A 24815-nucleotide genomic window follows, 5' to 3' on the forward strand; every position below is an offset into this window, starting at 1 on the left:
AAACTTTTATTATCTCTCATTAATACTATCCGAAAATCTTGTTCAAAAGAGAAAACTAAATTTTACTTTGTATTAGAGTATTATCAATACTAAAGCTAATTTTAATAAAACCTTATGAATGATTTCATTGACTCTCACTCAGCTTTTGACCACACAAGAATTCCATAAACCTTTTATATATCCAAAGGAATATAAATAAATCATTCTACCATAAAGACACATGCATATGAATGTTCATTGCAGCACTATTCACAATAACTTTTCACAATTTCAAAGACATGGAATCTACCTCATGCCCATTAATGCCCTCTTACAAAATTGTTTTCTATTTTTCTCTTTCTCCAACTTTTAGATCTATTTAGTTTTATCTACATCGTTTTTTTCCATTGATTTTGAAACAATCTTTAAAATACCACTAAACCAGGCCAGCATGCCTACATGCTCCCTAGGTGCTGCTAGTCTGTGTGCATGAGTGGGAGGTGGCAGGCCTCCAACTTCAGCCTTCTCTGCTGACTGTTCTAGTGAGTTGTTGCCAGCCATGAACCATTTTGGTACCTGGTTGGTGGGAGGCACGGTGACCTCGTTGCTGCCACTGAAAGCCTGTAACAATAAAAATCTCAGCAAAATTGGCATGTCTTTGGATGATATCATCAAACTAAATTGAAAGGAAGGAAAGAAGCAGACTTTCCTAACTGGAGCCTGGCAATTCAGGATGAGTGTATGATGGAGAATCCAATAGAATTCTGGATTTGGCAAGACTAGTCTGAGCCACAGAGGAAGAGTAATGCCTGGAAAGAGATAGCTTTATGGAGTTATCACTGGCCTTGCATCTAGGAAAGCAACTGGAATTCACAAAGAAATTAGTCCTATGTATCATCCATCTCTAAGTGACAGGAATATAGAACGCTATTTTCTAGTGTTAAAAAGGAAGGGAAGGCTGGGTGCGGTGGCTCAAGCCTGTAATCCCAGCACTTTGTGAGGCCAAGACGGGTGGATCACTAGGTCAGGAGATCGAGACAATCCTGGCTAACACGGTGAAACCCCCTCTCTACTGAAAAATACAAAAAACTAGCCGGGTGAGGTGGCGGGCGCCTGTAGTCCCAGCTACTCGGGAGGCTGAGGCAGGAGAATGGCGTAAACCCCGGAGGCGGAGCTTGCAGTGAGCTGAGATCCGGCCACTGCACTCCAGCCTGGGCGACAGAGCCAGACTCTGTCTCAAAAAAAAAAAAGGAAGGGAAACCTTCTGAGACTAATAGGAAGTGCAGAAAAACCAGTTGCAGTTCTCAAGAGACCTAACCAGCTAAACAGAAAAAAATAACATTCCAGACAATTTTACCAAGAGTGGAAATAAATTAAACCATCACAAACACAAGCGTTAGGCAAATTTTCTTTTCAGAAGAGACCTAAAGGTTCAGGCCCAGTTGAACACAAGAGCAATTGCTGGTTAATGTAGTAGGAAAGAGAACTCATCAATGGCAGACTTTTGTTGCAGGACTTCTTTTTAGTTCAGCTAAAGATATGGTCCTTGTCCCATGGCCACAAAAATTTAGGCTCACAGACAATTTCCAGAGTGAGAAAAATGGAACTTATTGGGCAAAAAAGAGAAAAGAGGGAACAGTGACCTTCCGCAAAGCCAGAATCGCCACTAGTGCGCTCCATGCCTGGTCATTTGAATCCAAGGCTCCATCCAGGAAGAGGAGGGGCCAGGTTCCTCCCTACTGCAGATGGTAGGAACTTCTGTGGCACCTGGGTGTGCATTACTCCCAGTGCATAGGCGGTTGGAGTTTTTCCATGGACTCCTCACCTGGCTGTCTCACTTTCAACACCAACAGAGGAATTTTGACTCTGTCTATGGACAATCCTGGAGCAGTGCAATGCCCAGTAACACAGAAATCAGGATTAATTCATACTGCTGTATCTTCATTTTTAACAAAATGGAAGCAATGTGAAATAAAGAAAGTTCCTAAAGTGGTCCCCTACAATTGACATAAACAGTGCTGGAAAAAAGACAGAGATGACTTTGAATGAGAAGTTTAGGATCCTGAAGGAACAAAGAGCTGCTCTGACAGCAAAGAAGGAAGCTGTTGTGTAACTATTAGTCTGTTCTCACAGTGCTAATGAAGACATACCTGAGAGTAGGTAATTTATAAAGGAAAGAGGTTTAATGGACTCAAAAGTTTCACGTGACTGGAGAGGCCTCAAAATCATGGCAGAAGACAAAGGAGAAGCAAAGGCATGTCTTACATGGTGGCTTACATGGTGGAGAGCTTGTGCAGGGGAACTCCCATTTATAAAACCATCACATCTTGTGAGACTTATTCACTACCATGAGAACAGTATGGAGGGAACCACGCCCATGATTCAATTATTTCCACCTGGCCCTGCCCTTAACATGTGGGGATTATTACAATTCAAGGTTGAGACTTGGTTGGGGACACAGCCAAACCATATCAGTAATCACAGGATTGATCCCATATCAAAGGGACTTTTGAGTGATGACTCTGAAAAATTGAATTGCTTGAAGAGTTCATCATAGAAATTCAAGAAACTTTGCTTCAAAATATTCACAAGGCCAACTCATTTTTATTTTTGAAGTTTTTTTTTTTAATAAAACAGGTATAATATAATGCCCTGAGAGAATAACAGGGAATATACCTGTTCTTAAAGATTTCATTGTTGGCTCAGATAGAACAATTATCTATTTGACTTCTTTGGTTCCTCTTGTAGCAGAAGGAAGATAGAAAGATAGAAATTGATTATTTTTATGATAGTGGTATTTAGGATCTCATTGCCTTTGCCAATTTTTAGACTTTATCATGACAAATCTTGGTCTTCTGAGATATGAGTAGGTCCCTTTGTTGCTGTCATTTATCCTTTAATAGTGTGGATGTAATAAATACAGTTGCCTTGTCTTCATTAGAGAGATTTTTAAAAATATTGGAATTCTAGTTTGGAGTTTTAAGATTTATGGAAATGTATGAAACTTGGTTCGCCGGGCGCGGTGGCTCAAGCCTGTAATCCCAGCACTTTGGGAGGCCTAGACGGGCGGATCACGAGGTCAGGAGATCGAGACCATCCTGGCTAATACGGTGAAACCCCGTCTCTACTAAAAAATACAAAAAACTAGCCGGGCGACGAGGCGGGCGCCTGTAGTCCCAGCTACTCGGGAGGCTGAGACAGGAGAATGGCGTGAACCCGGGAGGCGGAGCTTGCAGTGAGCTGAGAGCCGGCCACTGCACTCCAGCCTGGGCGGCAGAGCAAGACTCCGTCTCAAAAAAAAAAAAAAGAAAAGAAACTTGGTTCATTTTTCAGGTACGTTTTAGGCTAATGCCCCAGAATTATGAATTTTTAGTGCTGAACTTATAACAAGAACTGTGGCTCTAGGCATTAGTCTCAGATTAAAATGTTGGTGCTTGAAGGCTGAAAATCCGTATTTACAAAGTTATCTGATAGGGCCTTGGAGGAGAGGATTCAGTTTAAAAATCTGACAGTTTGTATTTAGTAAATGAAAGCATGAGAGGAAGTAGCAAGTTGAAAGACGGTAACTGAGATGAAAAACTTCAAAACTTAGGTCATAAGTGTACTGTTTGGATTTAGTGCACTTGAGTCTAGTGTCCACAAATAATTCTTCAAACGGTATTTAGAAGAATTATAATTATTAAATGAATTGAGTCCCTCGGACATTTTGGTAGTAAAATTAATAGCCATAAAGTCCTAAACTTTATTTGAAAAGTTACTTCTCATTTGAAAAGTTAAAATTTATGAGCTTTGCTAAATTAATTTATAGCTCCAAAACCAAAAATATACTTGTATATGTCACAAATAACAGATGCAAAATATATAACAGAATTACATTGTACCTTGTTGTTTACCTCTCACTGATTTCTTGTATGGTATGAAGTTCAGTAATGATGGGGAGAAAAGGGCTCCACCCCTACCCCCCAGACCTCTGAAGGGCAGGAGGAGTAAGTCTGTTTGCCAAGATAGTGCTGAGTCCTCAGATGTTGTACACTATAAATTATAGTATAATGACAAATTCAGCAAAATGTTCCAGCTATAAGTTACAAGTTTGGTCATTTTGAAGCTTGACATTTGAGTTGCTATAATGTTAAAAACATCCAAGTAGGTGATAGTTTCTCTAGAGTATATTACTAATGTTGACTTTTCCTGTAAAACAAAACATCGTTATCATTCAGCCTGCCTTGCATTGTATACTAGACTTAATTGTTGTCACTTCTTGGGATACTTAATGGTTTCTGCTAGCCCTGGAAAGCTATCAGTAACAATTTCACGCTTATATCAAAGAATTAAGTCTGATCCTTAATATCTGATATTTTCCCAGTACTTCTAGTGATAAGGGATTTTTGGAAGTCACAGAATTTAAAAATAAATTCTAGTCTTTCCTTAGCTATTTGATACTCATCCCTGTTCCTGCAAAAGACATGATCACATTATTTTTTTATGGCTACGGGGACAAATAGGCCAAGTACTCACTGCAAAGCATTTTTGTAAGTATGCTTGCTTATATTTAGTCCAGAAACAATGCATTCTAGATTGGTTTAGAATTACTGGTAGCTTATTTTACAGCAAGGAAAAGCAGCTGAGCAAGAATTTGCTGTCTTTTGAACAGTTTGTGAAATATGATATAAGGGTGTTTTCATTTTCCTATTCCCTTAAATATAATTGTACAGAGCTACTATTAATGCCATTTTTTGAGAAAACCTTAAAAATATCCCCAAATATTGAAATTAAGGGCATCAAATAACAAATTATCTTTGGTATATTAAACTATTTCCCTTCATGGATCTGTAATTTAAGTATAAAATATTGCCTTTGGTACAATTAAGACTTGTGTACATGTTGTATATAAACAAAGCAATATGCTTTCTTGGAGGAAAATTTTCTTTCTCTGAAATTTTTTTCATGGTTGTAGTCATCCTTGTTCAGTTCGTAAAAGTTTTGTTTGTGTTTTTTTAAACAGGATGCAACTTAAAATTGTCTTTGCATCAAGGTATATGCAAAACTTTGTTGCAGTGCATCACAAAATGAAAGTTTGCATTTAATGAGGAGATGCTTTACACTGTACTTTCTGCTCTTTTTTGGAAAAGTTGCATTTAGATCTATTCTGAAGCTGTTAACTTTTAACAAATAAAATGTTACTGGTTTCCACAATGAAATACCATCTCATACCAGTCAGAATGGCTATCATTAAAAGTCAAAAAATAATAGATGCTGGCAATGTGGTGGGCAAAAGGAAACACTTATACACTGTTGATGGGATTGTAAATTAGTTCAACCATTGTGGAAAGCATTATAATGACTCCTCAAGAGCTAAAAGCAGAACTATCATTCGAACCAGCAATCCCATTACTGGGTATCTGAAGGAATGTAAATACATCATTCTACCATAAAGACACATGCATGTGAATGTTCATTGCAGCACTATTCACAATAGCTTTTCACAATTCAAAGACATGGAATCTACCTAATGCCCATTAATGACAGCCAGATAAAGAAAATGTGGTACATATCTACCATGGAATACTATGCAGCCATAAAAAAGAATGAGATCATGTCTTTTGTGGGAACATGGATGAAGCTGGGGGCTATAATACTTAGCAAACTAACACAAGAACAGAAAACCAAATACCACATGTTTTCACTTACAAGTGGGAGTTGAATAATGAAAACTCATGAACACAAAGAAGGGAGCAATAGACACTGGGGTCTACTTGAGGGTAAATGTTTGCTAGGCAGAGTAGAATGACTACACTTAACACAATGTATTGTGTATTTCAAAACAGGTAGAAAGGAGAACTTTAAATGTTCCCAACACATAGAAATGATAAATACTCAAGTTAATAAATTCCCTAAAGACCCTGACTTGATCATTACACATTCTATGCATGTAACAAAATATCACATGTACGTCATAAATAGGTATAAATATTATGTGGGAATAAAAATGTATTTACCAGGCGCGGTGGCTCACGCCTGTAATCCCAGCACTTTGGGAGGCCAAGGTGGGTGGATCACGAGGTCAGGAGATTGAAACCATCCTGGCTAACACAGTGAAACCCCGTCTCTACTAAAAATAAAAAAAATTAGCTGGGTGTGGTGGCGGGCGCCCGTAGTCCCAGCTACTCAGGAGGCTGAGGCAGGAAAATGGCGTGAACCTGGGAGGCGGAGACTGCAGTGAGCCGAGATGGCGCCACTGCACTCTAGTCTGGGCCACAGAGCCAGAGTCCATCTCAAAAAAAAAAAAAGTATCCTGAATATTATGTATAAAAGTAATGATTGAAATAAATAATGTTTACCTCCAGCAAAGAGCATACATTTACTCTGTCAGAATGTTAGAATTAGGGTCTGAATCATTCTGATGTGCAGTTGAGCTGGGTTTTGGCTTTGTTGCAGGTTTATTTGATTCAGTGCAAAACTGGCTTCAGATATTTTTGAGTGTATGGGATTATGCCTTTCTCATCAGAATGGTCTTGGGACTCAGCATTGCTGAATGTCTGGAGAGATTTTTGTGTATTATGGCCATGTTGCTAGCCTTTCAAACTGTGAAAGATTCTGATTCACAATCTTTCTGTAATAAGGGTCACTGGGGAGCTTGCTTTGCTTTGCAGTCCTGCTCCTGGATCTCTGGGTCTGGGGAAATCTCTCTCTACTCTGCTCCTCTGACCCCATTCATTGAAAGGCAGCTGCCTTATTTTACATGAAGGCCTGCAATGCCTCAGATTTCTCTCAGCTTGCACCCCTGATCTCGGTCTGAGCACATGGTGAAGCTCTACAGAAAGTTGGCAGATAGAGAAAGACTTACTCTGTAGCTACAGTTTCTTGGAATTCTAGTTTATCAAACCAATCCACACATATCCGTTAAAAGTGCATTATATTTTCTGTTGATTTCTCCTTATTTTTTTTTCTGCTGGGTTTATTTTTTGCTGCTTTATCATAATTGAAAATCAGCATGTAGGAGAGAAAATTTTCTGTTTCCTATGGAGCAGCTTGTCACTTGCTGGAGTTCAATTCACGTAGATTCTTTGCATTCTCAGTAATCTAATGAGTTACAAACAAAACAAAAATAAAGACAAAAAAAAAAAAAAAATCACCCAACAAACCGAAAACTAATTTTGTAGCTTATGCAGATAGTTTTGTTTGTTAGAGTGAGAACAGTGGTAACTCTTGTGGCTTTCTTCACACTAATCAAAAGGAGATGGGCTTTTCTTAATTTTTAAAAGGTTACAAAAAGCTCAGCAAGACTTCTATGTACCTGAAGGGCTTGTCAGCTTCTAGTTTTGCTTTCCTTTGGGTAAATCCTAAGTACAAAGCTATGGATGTTTTTTCTCTAGGGAGCAATACACACACCACCCCTTTTGTTCTTTCCAAAGATTTTATTCTCATTCTTTTGAGAAGATCCTTCTGGGTTGTTTTTTTTTAACTTTTATTTTAGAATCAGGGGGTATTATGTGCAGGATTGTTACATAGGTATATTGTGTGATAATGCTGAGGTTTGGGGTATGACTGAACCTGTCACCATGGTATTAAGTAAAGTACCCAATAGGTAGTTTTTCAGCCCTTGCCCCAATCCCTCTCTCCATCCTCTTGCAGTCCCCAGTGTCTAATGTTCCCATTGTCCACGTGTACCCAATGTTTAGCTCCCACTTATAAGTGAGAACATGAGGTATTTGGTTATCTGTTTCTGCATTAGTTCACTTAGGAAATGGCCTTTAGCTGCATCCATGTTGCTGCAAAGGACATGGTTTCATTTTTCATGGCTGTATAGTATTCCTCTTCCATGATCCCTCTATTTTTTTATGTTCTGTTGCAGGTAAACTCTTGGGTGCAAGGCATTCTGTTTCCAGGACTTGGGGAAGGGATTAGCGTGAAGTTAAATGTCTCATATATATAGATGTTCAATAAATAACCATGTTTTCAAATCTAAATCTCATTTTTATCCTCTGTTGTACTTGATTTTTTTAAAGGTTCTGTATGACAGGTTGTGTTATCTTCCTAGATGTATTGATATCGTTCATGCATATTTTGACTGCTGCTTCTTTAACACTGGTTCATTATTGTTATAAAATTTGTCAGCTTGCTTACTGTCTTCTAGAAATTCGTTGAAAGCTCCCAGGTGTCTTGTACTAGAAGATTATATCAGGAAATTTCTAAAGAACTAGAGGGTTAGAACTGACTCCTAAGTGGCCTGAATGCTGATTTAATTCATCTTTCATCAACCCTTATCTCTACTTTATTTTACTGCCCCTCTTTCTTTATTTTTTGAGGTTTTGCTGAAGATATTCCTGAAGAATCATTCCAGGTGCCACACTAAAAAAATGATCCAGTTGACAGCTACCCCTGTGAGTGCACTTGTTGATGAGCCAGTGCATATCCAAGCTACAGGCCTGACGCCCTTTCAGATGGTGAGTTTTCAGGCATCACTGGAAGATGAAAGTGGAAACATGTTTTATTCTCAAGCCCACTATAGGGCCAATGAATTTGGTGAGGTGGACCTGAAGCGTGCTGCTTCACTTGGAGGGGATTATATGGGAGTCCACCCCATGGGTCTCTTCTGGTCTCTGAAACCTGAAAAGCTATTAACAAGACTGTTGAAAAAAGATGTGATGAATAAGCCTTTCCAGGTCCAATTAAAACTTTATGACTTAGAGTTAATAGTGAACAATAAAGCTGCCAGTGCTCCAAAGGCCAGCCTGACTTTGGAGAGGTGGTATGTGGCACCTGGTGTCACACGAATTCAGGTTCGAGAAGGCCGCCTTCGAGGAGCTCTCTTCCTTCCTCCAGGTGAGTAGAATTACTCTGGTTATTGTTATTCTTGTTTTTCCACTTTAAATGCATTATCTCTCTAGAAATTTAACTTGAATATGGATAATACCTAGAGCACTGCTTCCTGCCTTACAATCAATGTTAACCTTGGGTCAGAACAAGAATGTGGTAATATTCCACTCCAGCTCAAGTTTCATCTCAACAATTCTGAAACTTGTCTAAGAATGTGACTACATATAGTTTGTGGAGTCCCTACATTATGGACTTTACATAGCTTTGGATTTGCTAAATTTTTCTGGATTGAAGTCTGGCTATATGAAGACTCTCATCTTGATGTAATGGAAACCATATCCCAGATCCTTGTGCAGGCTCTGTCAGGTTGAGTTTCAGTTTAGGCATTGGTTATTACCTTGTTGCCACAACAAGCTGGAGATAAGATGGACTGAAAGATTACAGCAAATATAGAGGATGCAAGAAACTTTGTGCCCTCTAGCTTCATAAATATTACGTATTTATAGACTATTCCATGAATCTAATAATATAGCATGCTTCCTAATGGCTATAAAACTTATCAGAACACTCATAGTTTCCCACAGAAATCTCCAAATACTGATAAATAAGTGGTTTAAACATCTTTTGGTACATTTCTCAGAGTTTATTATGGGGCCAGATAAAGCAAAGTTAATTTCTCAGAAGAAAAGAAGCAATAAAAGCTTTCCTTTCCAAATTCACCATAACCCATGCACTTGTTCAGATAAATTTGAATTTTTAAAATACCCAGTAAATAGCATGTAGACCACTTTATGATGGCTAGGGACCAAGAATTAAATGGCACAAATTGCTGTACCTCTATTATCCCACCCCAGTTAAAAATCTGTTTATTGGTACAGGCCTTCCATCTTGGGATGATGTACTAGTTTAGGGTGTGCTGTTTAGGAATCCTCTTGAACATTGCACATGCTGGGTCTCCTGCTCCACGTGTGTTTTCTACAGGGGAAACAAAAGAGAGCTGAGTTGTGTGAGGTTATAAGGAGGTTGAGTCGGATCACAAATGTTTCTTGACTGTAACATTCTTCCAAGAGAAAAGACTCAGTACTTTTAAGTGTTCCCCCATTCTTGTCAATCAGATGGTAAAAACATCCTTATTCATTTATGCAAATGATAATTTAAAACTAAGATATATTCAATATCACTTTATTTCTTCTTTATTCATTGTAATTAATTATAGTAAGTTAAAAAAAATTCCCAATACTTCTTTAAATCAAGCCACTCCTTTCAAACATGCATGGGATCAGTCTGTCTTAGTTAAAATCACTTATAAAAGAACAGAATATCCCCAATAAGTGCATCATAAGTTTCTTTCAGTGTGTGGGCTCTGCTTTATTTTGGAAAAAAGCTGCCTATACGGAGTGAGTGTAGGATGATACTCTGACCGTCCCTACTTTTTCCCATGTGTCAGCCTGCAGAAAATAAACATGGTGTTATTGAATAAAAGGGCTCATCATTGACATATGCTTAGGTGTAAGATTTCATCACTGTATAGTCAAATGAGTGTAGCAGAGCAGTGTTAAGTCAGGATTTTAGCTAATACAATCATTTCAAAAAATTTTTTTGAACCATATATTTCTTTGAGAACCAAATTAAATCTGTGGAACCTCTCGTAAGATTCATCTATATATATGTGTGTGTGTATATGTGTGTATATATATATATATACACACATATACACACCATATTTTGCATATATTGTAATTTCAGGATCTCCACGGATTTCCTAAAACTTATCTGTATCTGTATACTTCTTTCTAGGTAAAGAAGCCCCAGCCTAATTTCTATGCCTTTCTTTACAATAAGAGTATAGAAACTGCCACGAATTCCCATTTCCTGGGCTGCAGACAGTAAATATGTCAATGAATGTAGTTCCTAGTCAAACATCTAGATATTGTATTCCATTGTATAGTCAATGGGCCTTAATTCTGCCCCAGGGAGAAGGCTAAAAGTGTTGGAATTGTATTTGAAAATTTAAATGTTAATTTCAAAATTACATTTGAATGTAATTTTGCATTTCTGCTTTGTCTTCTCATGCTTTTATTATCTTTATTTATTTTATCTTTTATTATCTTATCATTTGCATTTCTGCTTTGTATTTTCAAGTTTTTCTTATCTTTTCCACACCTTCTCTTCGTGTACAATTCTGTTTTGTTATTTTTCAGGAGAGGGTCGCTTCCCAGGGGTAATTGATTTGTTTGGTGGTTTGGGTGGGCTGCTTGAATTTCGGGCCAGCCTCCTAGCTAGTCGTGGCTTTGCCTCCTTGGCCTTGGCTTACTTTAACTATGAAGACCTGCCCGCCAAACCAGAAATAACAGATTTGGAATATTTTGAGGAGGCTGCCAATTTTCTCCTGAGACATCCGAAGGTAATTTTTGCCTTTTCAGTAGGTTTGAATGCCTGGGGTTTTTTGTTTTTTTTTTTTGTTAAGAGACCGGGTCTTGCTTTGTCACCCAGGCTGGAGTGCAGTGGCATGATCTGACACTTGGCCAGAAGCCAGTGCCTTTTGATACTACGATGGGCACAGGCTAACTTCCTATGCATTTTGTCTTTCTGAGCAAAAGACACTGGATGAGAAATAAGTAATGTGAATTATAAATAACCTGGGCATGAATAGAATTTCAAGTTCACTGAGAATCATACTTGGAAGTTAAGAGAAGTCATAGGATATTATGGTTATTTTTTAAAAAGGGACTGGCTGGGTGTGATGGCTCAAGCCTGTAATTCTAGCACTCTGGGAGACCAAGATGAGAGGATTAATAGAGGCCAACAGTTCAAGACCAGCCTGGGCAACATAGCCAAACTCTTTCTCTATAAATACTAAAAAAAATAGCTGGATGTGGTAGTAGTGGGCACCTGTAGTCCCAGCTACTCAGCAGGGGCTGAGGAGGAAAGATCGCTTGAGCCCGAGAGGTTGAGGCTGCAGTGAGCCATGTTCCTGCCACTGCACTCCAGCCTGGGTGACATAGCGAGACTGTCTCAAAAAAAAAAGGGGGGGGGATAATGCATGCAAAATACATATCATAGAACCTGGCAATACTAAGCACTCAAAGATGAACAAATGTTAGACAAAACTTTCTATGATCTGACTTCTGCATACTTCTTAAGCCTTATCTTATAGCTCTAATTATTAACTAGCTATCATTTTTCTCATCACTATACTTAACTGGACAGATAATCTGTATTTCTTTGAGGAATGAGTCTGAATTTTTAGTTACTTGTGAGCCCTTATACGTAACACTATAGTGCTTTCCAATCCATATGCCTTTTAAAATTTTAAAACGTGCTTTCCTACTATGATATGGGATAGAGTTGGAGTTTATTAAATCTTGTTAATTTCCCAATATTTTTTCTTTCCTTTCCTTTTTTTTTTTTTTTTTGACAGAGTCTTGCTCTATCACCTAGGCTAGAGGCAGTGGCACAATCTCAGCTCACCGCAACCTCCACCTCCCAGGTTCAAGCGATTTTCCTACCTCAGCCTCCTGAGTAGCTGGGACTATTAAGTGTGCGCCACCACACCTGGCTACTTTTTGTATTTTTAGTAGAGACAGGGTTTTGCCATTTTGGGAAGGCTGGTCTCTAACTCCTGACCTTAAGCAATCCACCTGCCTTGGCCTCTTATTTTTCTTAGTAAGAATTGAAATAAAATTAAATCTCCATACTACATGGTTTTTTATATAAGGATCACCAAAATATAATCAGGTTTGCAGAAATAAGATAAGCAACAATTACTGACAATCTACTGACGTATTGAACATTTTAAATGGCTATTTTTTGTTTGTTTGTTTGTTTTTTTGAGACGGAGTCTCGCTCTGTCCCCGGGGCTGGAGGGCAGTGGCCGGATCTCAGCTCGCTGCAAGCTCCGCTTCCCGGGTTTACGCCATTCTCCTGCCTCAGCCTCCCGAGTAGCTGGGACTACAGGCGCCCGCTACCTCGCCCGGCTAGTTTTTTGTATTTTTTAGTAGAGACGGGGTTTCACCGAGTTAGCCAGGATGGTCTCGATCTCCTGACCTCGTGATCCACCCATCTCGGCCTCCCAAAGTGCTGGGATTACAGGCTTGAGCCACCGCGCCGGCTTAAATGGCTATTTTTGATGCATATAATGGAACTGCCCTTGAACTGTCAGTCAATCTTATCATTGTGAGCCTTCTTTTTGGCTTAGATGAGAAGTGGAGAGGTTATGTGATTCTCTTTTTTCACTCTTTGCCTCGTTCCCCTTATATCCGCTACATGACTTTTTCATCACTGTCGTTGCCAATGTCACATAGATAGCTAGTTAATGATTAATCCAGGCCTGGAAACCAGATTTTTTTCCCCCAGACTCTGAGAAATTCCATTAAACCTACTTCACATTGTCTCTTCTGCAGGATGATAGAACAGAGATCTTTCTTGCAGGTCATATTTCTCTATGTATTGATTTTAAGTAACTTCTAAGAACTCAAAATTTCCTGATCCCAAATTTTGTGGTAGAAGTTGTAACAAGAGTTACTGTTTTGACAAGGGCCAGAAACATTAAAAAGCCTGCACAGATTTGAGTCATGCTTTTTTGTTCATTCGTGTTACACTTGCTTTTAGTTTATCTTCCATGGCCAAATCCATTCTGAGTTCCCATCTTTCCTTACCATAACCGTCACTCTCTATCTTTTATATTAAGCTATAGGATTGGGGGAGAAAGGTAGGTCAAAGGGTACAAAGTTTCTGTTAGACAAGAAGACTAAGATCTGGTGATCTATTGCACAGCATGGTGATTATAGTTAATAATAATGTATTGTATACTTCCAAATTGCTAAAAGATTAGATTTTAAATGTTCTTACCACAAAGAAATGGTAAGTTTGTGAGGTAATGGATATGTTAATCAGCCTGATTTGTTCATTCCACCACGTATATATGCACTGAAATATCACATTGTGCCTCATAGATATGTATCATTATCATTTGTCAATTAAAAATAAAAATTAGGCCTGGCACAGTGGCTCATGCCTGTAATCCCAGCACTTTGGGAGGCCGAGGTGGGCAGATCACCTAACCAGGCAATTAACAAGGTTTAATAAACTCCAACTCTATCCCATATCATAGTAGTAGATCAGCCTGGCCAACATGGAGAAACCCCATCTCCACTAAAGATACAAAAATTTGCCGGGTGTGGTGGTGGGCTCCTGTAGTTCCAGCTTGGGAGGCTGAGGCAGGAGAATTGCTTGAACCTGAGAGGCGGAGGTTGCAGTGAGCTGAGATTGCGCCACTGCACTCCAGCCTGGATGACAGAATGAGACTCAGTCTCAAAAAATAAAAATAAAAATAAATAATAAATTAAAATTTAAAAAATACAGAATTTTAGAGCTTGAAAGGAACTTTTAATGATTCAAGCCACCCCTCTTAAATATACAGGGTAGGAACTAAAGAGTATATATGACTCATTCCATTTGTGTATTTTTTTTCCCCTCTTACCCTAAGAATTTCTCACATTTTCATCAGCTTGTCGTGAGTTGTATATTGATTGATGTGTTTCTAAGTAGTAGGGAAAATATCCCAAACGTTGGTTTATAAAATGCCTGTAAAATATAGAAGATCAATTAAAATAAATACAGGAAGTCAACAAAGGTTTTAGAAAAGTGATGTTTCTCTCTGGGACTCTGTCCTTGCCAGGAGCCAGTGCTCAAGGAGAATCAGAGCTTTATTTTGTGGCACAAAGAACGATTTTCTTTAATTCCTCCTTAGAATTCTCAACCAAATTGGTAACTGGGAGCAATACACTCAATACTCAAAAATAACTCTTGAACATGTGGTTTGCTTTTCATTTTTACTGGTGTTACCTTAGTTCAGGACATTATAATTTCCTGCTTATATCAGTGCATTAAGCTATGGCTTTTCTGCCTCCATTTATGCAAGTCACAGTTGTAAAATGTGCCTTCCTAGAACACAACTATTTTACTCACTTGCTTAAGAGTCTCCCTATTTATTATGGGATAAAGACCAGGCTTTCTAGCATGTTAGCCAAAACTTCCTATGATCTGACTTCTGTGTACTTATTTAGATAGTTATGCCCATCTTTAAAATTTGTCCTAATTCTCCTCCTTAGTTAGGAAAAAAACTGAAGATGCTTAATCTATCTTTCAAAGCTATGCACCATAAAGTTGGTGTTTTCTGTTCCAGACTTATTATGTTATTTCCCACCTTATATTCTAAATTAAAATAATGAAGAACTACTTGTGGTTCCTCTAAATGCCTTGCTCTTCATTGCCTCTCAGTTTTCGCATGTATTTCTCCCATGGTGAATACATTAGGAATGTTTTGGCTACATTTCCCAGAAAAGTGGCTGATGGTGGCTTAAACAACGTCAACATAAGGCATCTTATTCTCTTACATAACAGGTTTGGTGATAGATAGTTCAAACTTTGGCTTAGAAACTCAGTGTAGTTTTTGATCAAGGAGATTAGATTGACATTTCTGCCATTTTCTAGTCTTACTCTGAAGATCACAGAATGACCCTGGCAGTTTCAGGAATTAAGTCAACAGGCCAGCATACTAGTCTGAAAAGAATGATCATAAACATAGGCTTTCTCTTCATGATTCTGTGTCATTTTGCATGGCAGGGGAGAAAGTCCTTAGGTAGAATATGTTGGCCTTAGAAGAAAGGCTGAGAAAGGGAAATAGATTAGGATCCCTCAGAATTTATCCATTGGGGCTGGATATATTGCTATACCACACAAAATCAAGGTCATATTAGCTTTGAAATTGTGGGGAATGGCTCCGGTGTAGGCAACTAACATTGTCTACTATACTCAGCATAGAATAGCATTCCTTCTCGTTGACTTTATTTTTATTTTTATTTCTTGACACAGGATCTCACTTTATTTCCCAGGCTGGGGTACAGTAGCACAGTCATGGCTCACTAAAGCCTTGAACTCCTGGGCTCAAGTGATCCTTCCACCTCAACCTCCTGAGTAGCTGGGCCTACAGGCACACACCACCATATCCAACTAATTTTTTAGTTTTGTAGAGTTGGGGTCTCACTATGTTGCCCAGGCTTGGCTTTCATTTTTTGATATGAAGACTCATTTTGTTTTGTGGCCAATTCCTCTAAGAGCCTTTCTTTGATCCTGCCTTTATTCTCTGCTAATCTGGGTTGGCAGTCTAGCCTATATGCAGTCTTATGTCATAGAATTTATGATGCTCCAATCATCTGTTGTGTTTCTTTTTTCCTCCTATCTCTTCATCTGGCAGTGAGTTCCTTAATGACAAGAGATTATTAGTTTTCTCTCTGTGACTCCCAGTGCTTGCCTTAGGGTAGATGATTTAAGGATGCTTATTTGATGACTGGCAATGAGGGAGGAAGCTGAGCCAAGCCTCCTTTATGACATTTTTCTCCACAATGAGAAAACTTTTGGAAAAACCAAAGCAAATCTCGTATCCTCTGTTCAACTCTATCCTATGATCTCACTTTCTTTCTCAGTCTCTTGCTACAGGGTGCCCTTTCCTCTGAAGGGAGCTCAGAACTGGTGCAAGAAAGTTTACCAATCATCTACACCCTGACCCACATTATTCACAATGGCCACCTGCCATTTCTTACGGCATTTGTATTTCTTTAGGGCATTTTAAACTCAGAACCTAACACAATGCTGAATCCATAATATATAGTCAGTAAAGCGTGACGTATTTTTGGAGTATTTCTTTTGAATACATATTATATATTCCAGAAATCTATATCTAGGGATGTGGGCAGGATTAATACTTGCTTTGTTCTCATTAGCCATTGAAGTTCTTTGGTTGTTTGAGATTGTGGAGTTTTCCTAAATGAAGGATAGAATAATTTCTCATTTCTATTATTTTTTTCAGGTCTTTGGCCCAGGCGTTGGGGTAGTCTCTGTATGTCAAGGAGTACAGATTGGACTATCTATGGCTGTTAATCTAAAGCAAGTCACAGCCACGGTACTTATTAATGGAACCAACTTTCCTTTTGGCATTCCACAGGTGTATCGTGGTAAGATCTATCAGCCCTTTCCCTATTCTGCACAATTAATATCCACCAGTGCCTTGGGGTTACTAGAGCTCTATCGCATTTATGAGACAACTGAAGTTGGGGCCAGTCAATATTTGTTTCCTGTTGAAGAGGCCCAGGGGCATTTCCTCTTCATTGTAGGAGAAGGCGATAAGATTATCAACAGCAAAGCACATGCTGAACAAGCCATAGGACAGCTGAGGAGACATGGAAAGAACAACTGGACCCTGCTATCTTACCCTGGGGCAGGCCACCTGATAGAACCTCCCTATTCTCCTCTGTGCTGTGCCTCAATGACCCGCGATTTGAAGTTACACTGGGGAGGAGAGGTGATCCCACACGCAGCTGCACAGGAACATTCTTGGAAGGAGATCCAGAGATTTCTCAGGAAGCACCTCATTCCAGATATGACCAGTCCACTCTAAGAAGACTAGATATTCCTAGAAAATAAAGAAGCAAATCTCTTTACCAGGACCTTCTCTCAATTTTCATGGCGGAATGTCTCCCCCAACTGCCATATACATTTTGTATTAATTTTAATGATTAAAAAGAGCATAGGGTAAAAACCTGATATTTCACTTATACTGCATAACAAGCTACCAAACTGGACATGGTGGATAAATCTCGCCATGTGAGATGCCTCCTCGCCATTTACCTGCTGCCATGCTTGTAAACTTCCTGAGGCCTCCCCAGAAGCCAAACAGATGCAAGCATCATGCTTCTGTAAAGCCTGCAGGACCATGATCCAATTAAATCTCTTTTCTTTATAAATTACCCAGTCTCAGGTATTTCTCTATAGCAACACAAGAACAACCTAACACGAATGATTCACCATTTTCCCAAGTTTTTTGTTTTGGCCAAGATTCTGGCAATAATCCATATTTGAAATCATTTGAAGGACCTGGTATCAATCGATACTTGAAATCATTTGAAATATCTGGCATCAACTCATACTTGAAGTCACTTGAAGTGCCAGGCATCAAACCATATTTATTATAAAATATGTGAAGTTCTAACATCACCTCCATCTTGATTAGACCCAGCTTCAGCTAATACATTTTTATCATCATCCAGCCCTGAAAGTAGAGCAACATCCAAATCTGATTCTTCCAAGATTTCTACTCAAATATGAGTAGCATATTTACCCTACTGAAAAGGCAATAGGTGGCTGCATCATTGAGTAATCTTCCAAATTTGTTTCATTATTAGATGATGTATTATAAAGAAATCTCTTTGTAGTTTGGTTTTTCCTAGGTGTTTCCCAGTTTCTTGAATTCCCTGGGAGCCCATATTATTCCCAGCAAACACTTGTTTGACCTTTGGATTTGTTTTCAGCCGTTTCAGGAGATACATTCTGGACCCAACCATTGTCATTCACTTGGTAGTTTTCTGTTTGGCCCTTGTTGACATTACAGCCATCATTTTCAATTTTTATATTACTTGTCAAATTGGTAAGATTTCATGTTTCCCCCAAATTGGCAAGTTTTTGATCCCATGATGAAGACAGACCATCTCTATTAACTGAGATTGGTTAGTTTGTTTGTTTTTTAGACAGTCTTGCCTGTCACCCAGGCTGGAGGGTAGAGGCAGGATCCTGGCTCACTGCAACTTCTGTTTCCCAGATTCAAGCAATTCTCATGCCTCCTGAGTAGCTGGGATTACAGGCATGAGCCACCCCCCTTGGGTAATTTTGTATTTTCAGTAGAGACAGGGTTTTGCCATGTATGCCAGGCAGATCTTGAACTCCTGGCCTCAAGTGATCCATGTGCATTCGCCTCCCAAAGTGCTGGGATTACAGGCATGAGCCACCATGCCCAGCCTGGTTTTCTATTATTATAGTTAACAACTGCAGACCCTGGAACTTCTGATTTAAAGCTTATATTTAATCTTTAATAAATTTAGGCATCTTTAATAAAATTTCAGCAAGTTTGAAATTTTACTTGTTTGAAGATAGGTCACTATCATTATTTTGGCTTGTGAGCACCAGGTTACCAGAATACAAGAAGTCCACAAAGACTAAAAAATTTTGACTGCAGCAATACCTAAGTGGGTAGTAGTATTTTGGTTAGGGCTTTCTTAGCTTTTAACGCTATATAAAGTCTTAAAGAAATGGCTGCCAGCAACCAGGATGTTCTTAGGAGCCTTACAGATTTTCTGCTTACTAGAGCACTGACACCACAAAGGATACCTTTCTTTTTTTGTTCATTTTGTTGTCACAGAAGTTGACAGCAGTATCACTTCTCATTCGGTCTACTAGTAAAGTCACAGTACCCCTCCTCTGATGGTATTGCTGACTCCTCGGCATTATCTCCAGGGAGTTTGTACTCAACAGATGTGGTACCACAGGAGAAGGGTTTTCTTGTTGTTGTGGGTCCCCCAAGAAAGCTCATCATGCCCCACTTGGGGAAGGTTCAGACTTTCATCATCCATGGGGGTCATTTGGCAGCAACCTCAAGACATAAGGCCAGTATCCTTGGAATATTGCAGCAAGGGAAAGTACTTGAGCTACAAGGTCTTCGAGGAGCACTGCAGCTTCTGCACTAGAGACTTGGACTGCATGAGCAGGAAGTTTTGGACAGTCTCTCCTTCACCAGCTCCTACACTGCTGCCCTTCACAGAGGAATGTCTTTGATGTTTTACTGTAAGAAGGAAGTCACAGCAAGAGAAGGGCAAGAGGACTGAGAATGGTCGCCTTAACTTTAAAAGGGAAAAATCGTTTCCACTTAACCCAATATCATACCCTGAGAGTCCTATATTTGTGGAAATAAACTTAGAGTGCTACTTGACCTAAAATATTCCAATTTGCAATCATAGCAATACGCAAGGGAAAAAAAGCTACCACCAATAAACTACAGAATGCCCTGGCTTATAAAACAGACATGAAATGAATCAGAGGTTGACGTTTGTTGATGTCTTTTTTTTTTTTTTTTTTTTTTTTTGAGGCGGAGTCTCGCTCTGCCGCCCAGGCTGGAGTGCAGTGGCCGGATCTCAGCTCACTGCAAGCTCCGCCTCCCGGGTTCACGCCATTCTCCTGCCTCAGCCTCCCAAGTAGCTGGGACTACAGGCGCCCGCCATCTCGCCCGGCTAGTTTTTTGTATTTTTTGCTAGAGACGGGGTTTCACCATGTTAGCCAGGATGGTCTCGATCTGCTGACCTCGTGATCCACCCGTCTCGGCCTCCCAAAGTGTGTTGATGTCTTAAAATAAAATTACATATGCTTAGATCTCTCATATTTTAAAATAGTAATGCAGTTGTTATTGGAAAACTAGATCTGGGAAAATAATCTATTAGTTTAAGGCAATATGGAAGTTGATATGGAAATAAGATCATAGAATGGGTCTACAATCAATAATTCAGCAAAAGCTAATAAAATTAAATGAACTTATTTTTGCACTTAAAAATCTCCAACATTTTGGCATTCTCAGCAACGAGAAAGGAACCATATGAAATCCACAGAATTGCATCTTGGGGACACAGCCATGATGAGGGAATTGTGTGTCTCTAGAGTAGGAGCTGGCAAACTCTTTCTGTAAAGTATTAGATAGCAAATATTTTCAGTACTGCAAGCCATAGGGTCCCTGTTACCATTACTCAGCTCTGCCGTGATAGCACAGCAACACCTATGGATAGTGTGTAATGAATGACTGTGTTTCAATTAAACTTGATTTATGGACACTAAAATTTGCATATAGTCTTTGCATCACAAAATAATAATTTTCTTTTTATTTTTTCTCCAAGTATTTACAAATGTAAAAACCATTCTTAACCCACAAGCAGTACAAAAATAGGCTGTAGGTTATTTGGCTTGCAGGACATAATTTTATGGTCCTGGGCATAGTGAAATCCAAATAACTTTGTCCAAGGTCAACTTTGAGGGGTTTCTCTAAGGGGCAAGTCACAGCCCAAATATTTCTGAGCGACTAAATTGCAATGTATGGAAGTGGAAGGTGATTGGTGGATAATTAAGGTGAAGATGGATGACTAGAAATATATTTTGAATCGTTTTGTAGGTAGGTGGGGAGCCAGTGAAGAATTAGAGTAGTGGAAGTAACTTGAGGACACTTTGGTTGTGTGTGCCTAAACTCTTTTCCTTCTATCTCCTTTCTGATACTCCCTCTGCTTAGAGCAAAATCATTCCATTTGGTTGAGTGAGACTAATAGCCTCCCTCCTCTCTCAGTTATATAAGTGGTCATATTTCATAGATCCACTCAATAGAAACATCTCCTTTGACTATATGAGTAATAATCATGTAATGGCTAACACCAGCAGTCCAAAGTTATATAATAGTTGTAATAATGGGTGTAATTTTCTTATTTACTGTTTTGGACTTTAGGAGGAATGTTTTTGCCTATATAGTATGATGTTGGTGTTTGGCCTCATGTATATCACTTGATTTATAGTCTATGAAAAAATTTTTTAAACTAAGAATTTTTGAATTGTTTTTCAAGTGCCTTTTTAGCATCATCAGAAATAATTCTATGTTTTTTCTCTGGATAACTAAATGGAATAAATTATTTTTTAGTATTTAGTCATCTTTGCATTTGAGAAATGCAACTCCTTTGGTCATGATGTATTCTTAATTAACATTAATAAATGGGATTAAACTGTGGTTTCCTTTTTCATGATATTTTTGGGTTAGATATTATACCAATGTACTTCTTTCATAAACAGAATCTTAAAAAATTTCTTTTTAAATATAATAGTTTAATTACAATAAAAATGATCTTCTTTTTAGAAAGTTTAGTAGTACGATCCTGGATATGTAATTACTCCTGGTAATTTTTTAAAAGACAACCTGGATTTTTATTGATATCTAGTATAATATAGTATAATATATTTTATTGATATCTAGTATAATATATCTATATTATAGTGGATATTTCCAGTCTAAACCAGTTCTTTATATTTTTTAGCCTTTCACATACCAGGAAAATAAAAAAAGATTTAAAATTAAATTACATGATAAAATTTTAAAAAAATCCTTAATCTGGCACATTAATGTTGCCAGAGTTAAAATAAAAAAGGACATGACCTGACACTTTTCAAAAGAAGATATACATATGGTCAACAAGCATATAAAAAGAAGTTCAACATCACTGATCATTAGAGAAATGCAAATCAGAACCACAGTGAGATACTATCTTACACCAGTCAGAATGGCTACTATTAAAAAGTCAAAAAATAACAGATGCTAGTGAGGTTGCAGAGAAAAGGGAATGCTTATACACTGTTGGTGGGAGTATAAAATTCAACCATTGTGGAAAGCAGTGTGGCAATTCCTTAAGGAGCTAAAAATACAACTACCACTTGACCTAGCAATCCCATTACTAGGATTCCATTACCAAAGGAACAGAAATTGTTCTATCATGAAGATACATGCATGCATATGCTCATTGCAGCACTATTCACAACAGCAAAGACATGGAATCATCCTAAATGCCCACCAATGGTAGACTGAATAAAGAAAATGTGGTACATATACACGATGGAATACTACGCAGCCGCAAAAAAAGAACAAGATCGTGTTCTTTGCAGGAACGCGGATCGAGTTGGAATAAACGAACACAGGAACAGGAAACCAAATACTACACGTTTTCCCTTATATGTGCGAGCTAAATGATGAGAACACATGGACAAAAAGCGGGGAACAACAGACACTGGGGCCTATTTGAGAGTGGAGGGTGGGAGGAAGGAGAGGAACAGAAAAAGTAGCTATTGGGTACGATGCTTAGTACATGGGTGACAAAATAATCTGTACAATAAATCCCTGTCACATGAGTTTACCTGTGTAACAAACTTGCACACTTACCCTTGAATCCAAAATAAAAATAAAAAAATTTAAGCAAAAAAAGGAATCCATATAAATTTTTGCTTAATTAAAAAATATGAACAAAATTTTGTAAAAGATGCTGACTTTTTTATTGTGATAAAATAGATACATCATAAAATAGACATAAAATTTTTAGTTGTATGATATATATGCTATATAGTGGCATTAAGTACATTCACATTGATATGCTATCATTACAACTGCCTATCTCCAGAATTTTTTCATCTTTCCAAACTAAAACTTTATATTCATTAAACAGTAACATTTTCCCCTTATCCTAGTTCCTGGAAAACACCTTTTTATTTTCTGTTTTTGTGAATTTATTCTAGGTTCCTCATATAAGTAGAATCCTTACTTGCCCTTTTGTGTCTGGCTTATTTCACTTAATGTAATGTCTTCAAAGTTTATCCATTTTGTAGCATGTGTCAGAATTTTCTTTTCTTTTTTTACAGCTGAATGATATTCCATTGCATGTGTATACACCCATCATTTTATTTAGTAATTCATCTGTTGATGGACATTTGGGTTTTTTCTACCTTTTGACTATTTTGAATAATACTGCTATGAACATTGATATATAAAGATGTGTTTAAGCCCTGCTTTTCAATACTTTTGGATATATACCCACAGTGGAATTATTGGATCACATGGTAATTCTATGTTTGACTTTTTGGTGGACCATCATACTGTTTTTCATAATGGCTATAAAGATGTGTTTAAGCCCTGCTTTTCAATACTTTTGGATATATACCCACAGTGGAATTATTGGATCACATGGTAATTCTATGTTTGACTTTTTGGTGGACCATCATACTGTTTTTCATAATGGCTCCACCATTTTACATTTCCAACAGCCATACACAAGGGTTCCAATTTCTCTGCATTCTCATCAACACTTGTTTTTTTCTTTTTCTTTTTTTGATAATAGTCATTGTGTTGGGGCATACCTTAGGTGGCTTTATTCAGCCAAGGTAATCCTTGAAGATGGCTGACAGCTGAGCGCTGTTTCCCAGCAGTGCTTTCAACAGCTGGATTACAAATCCTTGATTTCTGAAGGAAGATTTCAGTACAGCATCAGTGTGTCCACCATAATGGCTTACTGAGTTCTGCCACTTATGGGTTCCACTCTCTATTTCTGATAGTTCTCTTTCTGCGTCGCCTGGAGATTGATTTCCTCACAGATGCTTCCTCTTCTCATAGTGCTGTCTCTTTCTGGGAGTGAATATCTGCAATTTGTTAGATTTATCCTGTCTTCTAGTTTCACCGAAAGTGTGCCTTTTTTTGTAACTCTAGTTTTTAGGAAGAGCGGGGTAATTTAGAACTAAGCTGCCACAATATTTCTATTAGAGCTAAAAGTCAGGAAAATTCTTATAATTATCTTTGATTTTTTCCAACTCCTTCAAATGACTCTTCACAATAGATTGTTTTCAGAAACTTCTGATGACATTTGGTAATTAAAAAGATAAAAAGAATCCAATATATTATGATTAAGGTGTTCGTTCACCTTGCTAGATTTACAATGGCCATACTCATGTTGTTTTGTATGGAGAACACTGACTGATATACATTCTATTTATAAGTATAAATTCAGGTTGTTCAAATAAGTAGATCAATTTGCATTATATGTTAATTTGCATGTCCAGTCCAAGTCATGAATACTGTTGTAGAGATGAACAATTTCATCACCTCTTTCAAGTTTTTGTTCAAATCTTGAATTATTATTATCTTTCTTAGAGGAGGACAACACATTTAGTTTTATTTCAATAAAATCACAATGCTTTCTTTTCCAACTGCAGCAAAGTGCATATAAAATTTTCTGTTACAGATCCACTTTTAAAAGGTTTCCTATGACATTGCAGCAAGCCTTTTTTTCCAAACAGAGGAAAAATCCCAAATTCTTTCTCAAATAAAAATACATTATAATCAATGGTAAATACATAAAATTACAGTAAGCCAGACACTTAAAAGGATGGCCAAGAGATCTTCCAGCAGTTTATTAGAAAGAATGTAGACATAAAAAAAAAAAAAAAATCTCTACTGTCATTAACATAAATTGAGGTTTTCAGCCTTGGTACAAGCAGAATAATTTTAAAAAAGGAAATTAAAAATCCAAAATGCACTAACATTTTTTTTCACTCACTTGCCATACTTCTAG

The 24815-nt window shown here is 38.0% G+C and overlaps 1 protein-coding gene and 2 pseudogenes across 3 annotated transcripts in view; 2 read left to right on the forward strand and 1 right to left on the reverse strand.

Moving 5' to 3' along the window:
- BAAT (bile acid-CoA:amino acid N-acyltransferase) overlaps positions 1-17453 on the forward strand; it is a 29175-nt gene extending 11722 nt beyond the window's left edge. For 2 of the 3 annotated variants that reach the window (XM_033237953.1, XM_033237954.1), the window contains exons 2-4: positions 8286-8802; positions 10998-11200; positions 16667-17453. In XM_033237953.1, the coding sequence (XP_033093844.1) occupies positions 8337-8802; positions 10998-11200; positions 16667-17254 (1257 nt within the window). In that variant the 5' untranslated portion in view covers positions 8286-8336 and the 3' untranslated portion in view covers positions 17255-17453. The remainder of the gene's footprint in view (positions 1-8285; positions 8803-10997; positions 11201-16666) is intronic. The other variant, XM_033237955.1, reaches the window with a different exon arrangement.
- LOC117099266 lies at positions 424-2092 on the forward strand (annotated as a pseudogene).
- Positions 17454-17895: 442 nt separating the features above from the next.
- LOC117099267 lies at positions 17896-24807 on the reverse strand (annotated as a pseudogene).
- Between the last annotated feature and the right edge of the window lie 8 nt (positions 24808-24815).

This window comes from Trachypithecus francoisi, unplaced genomic scaffold, assembly GCF_009764315.1.
Source record: "Trachypithecus francoisi isolate TF-2019V2 unplaced genomic scaffold, Tfra_2.0 Lachesis_group16, whole genome shotgun sequence".
In the NCBI taxonomy this organism is placed as follows: Eukaryota; Metazoa; Chordata; class Mammalia; order Primates; family Cercopithecidae; genus Trachypithecus; species Trachypithecus francoisi.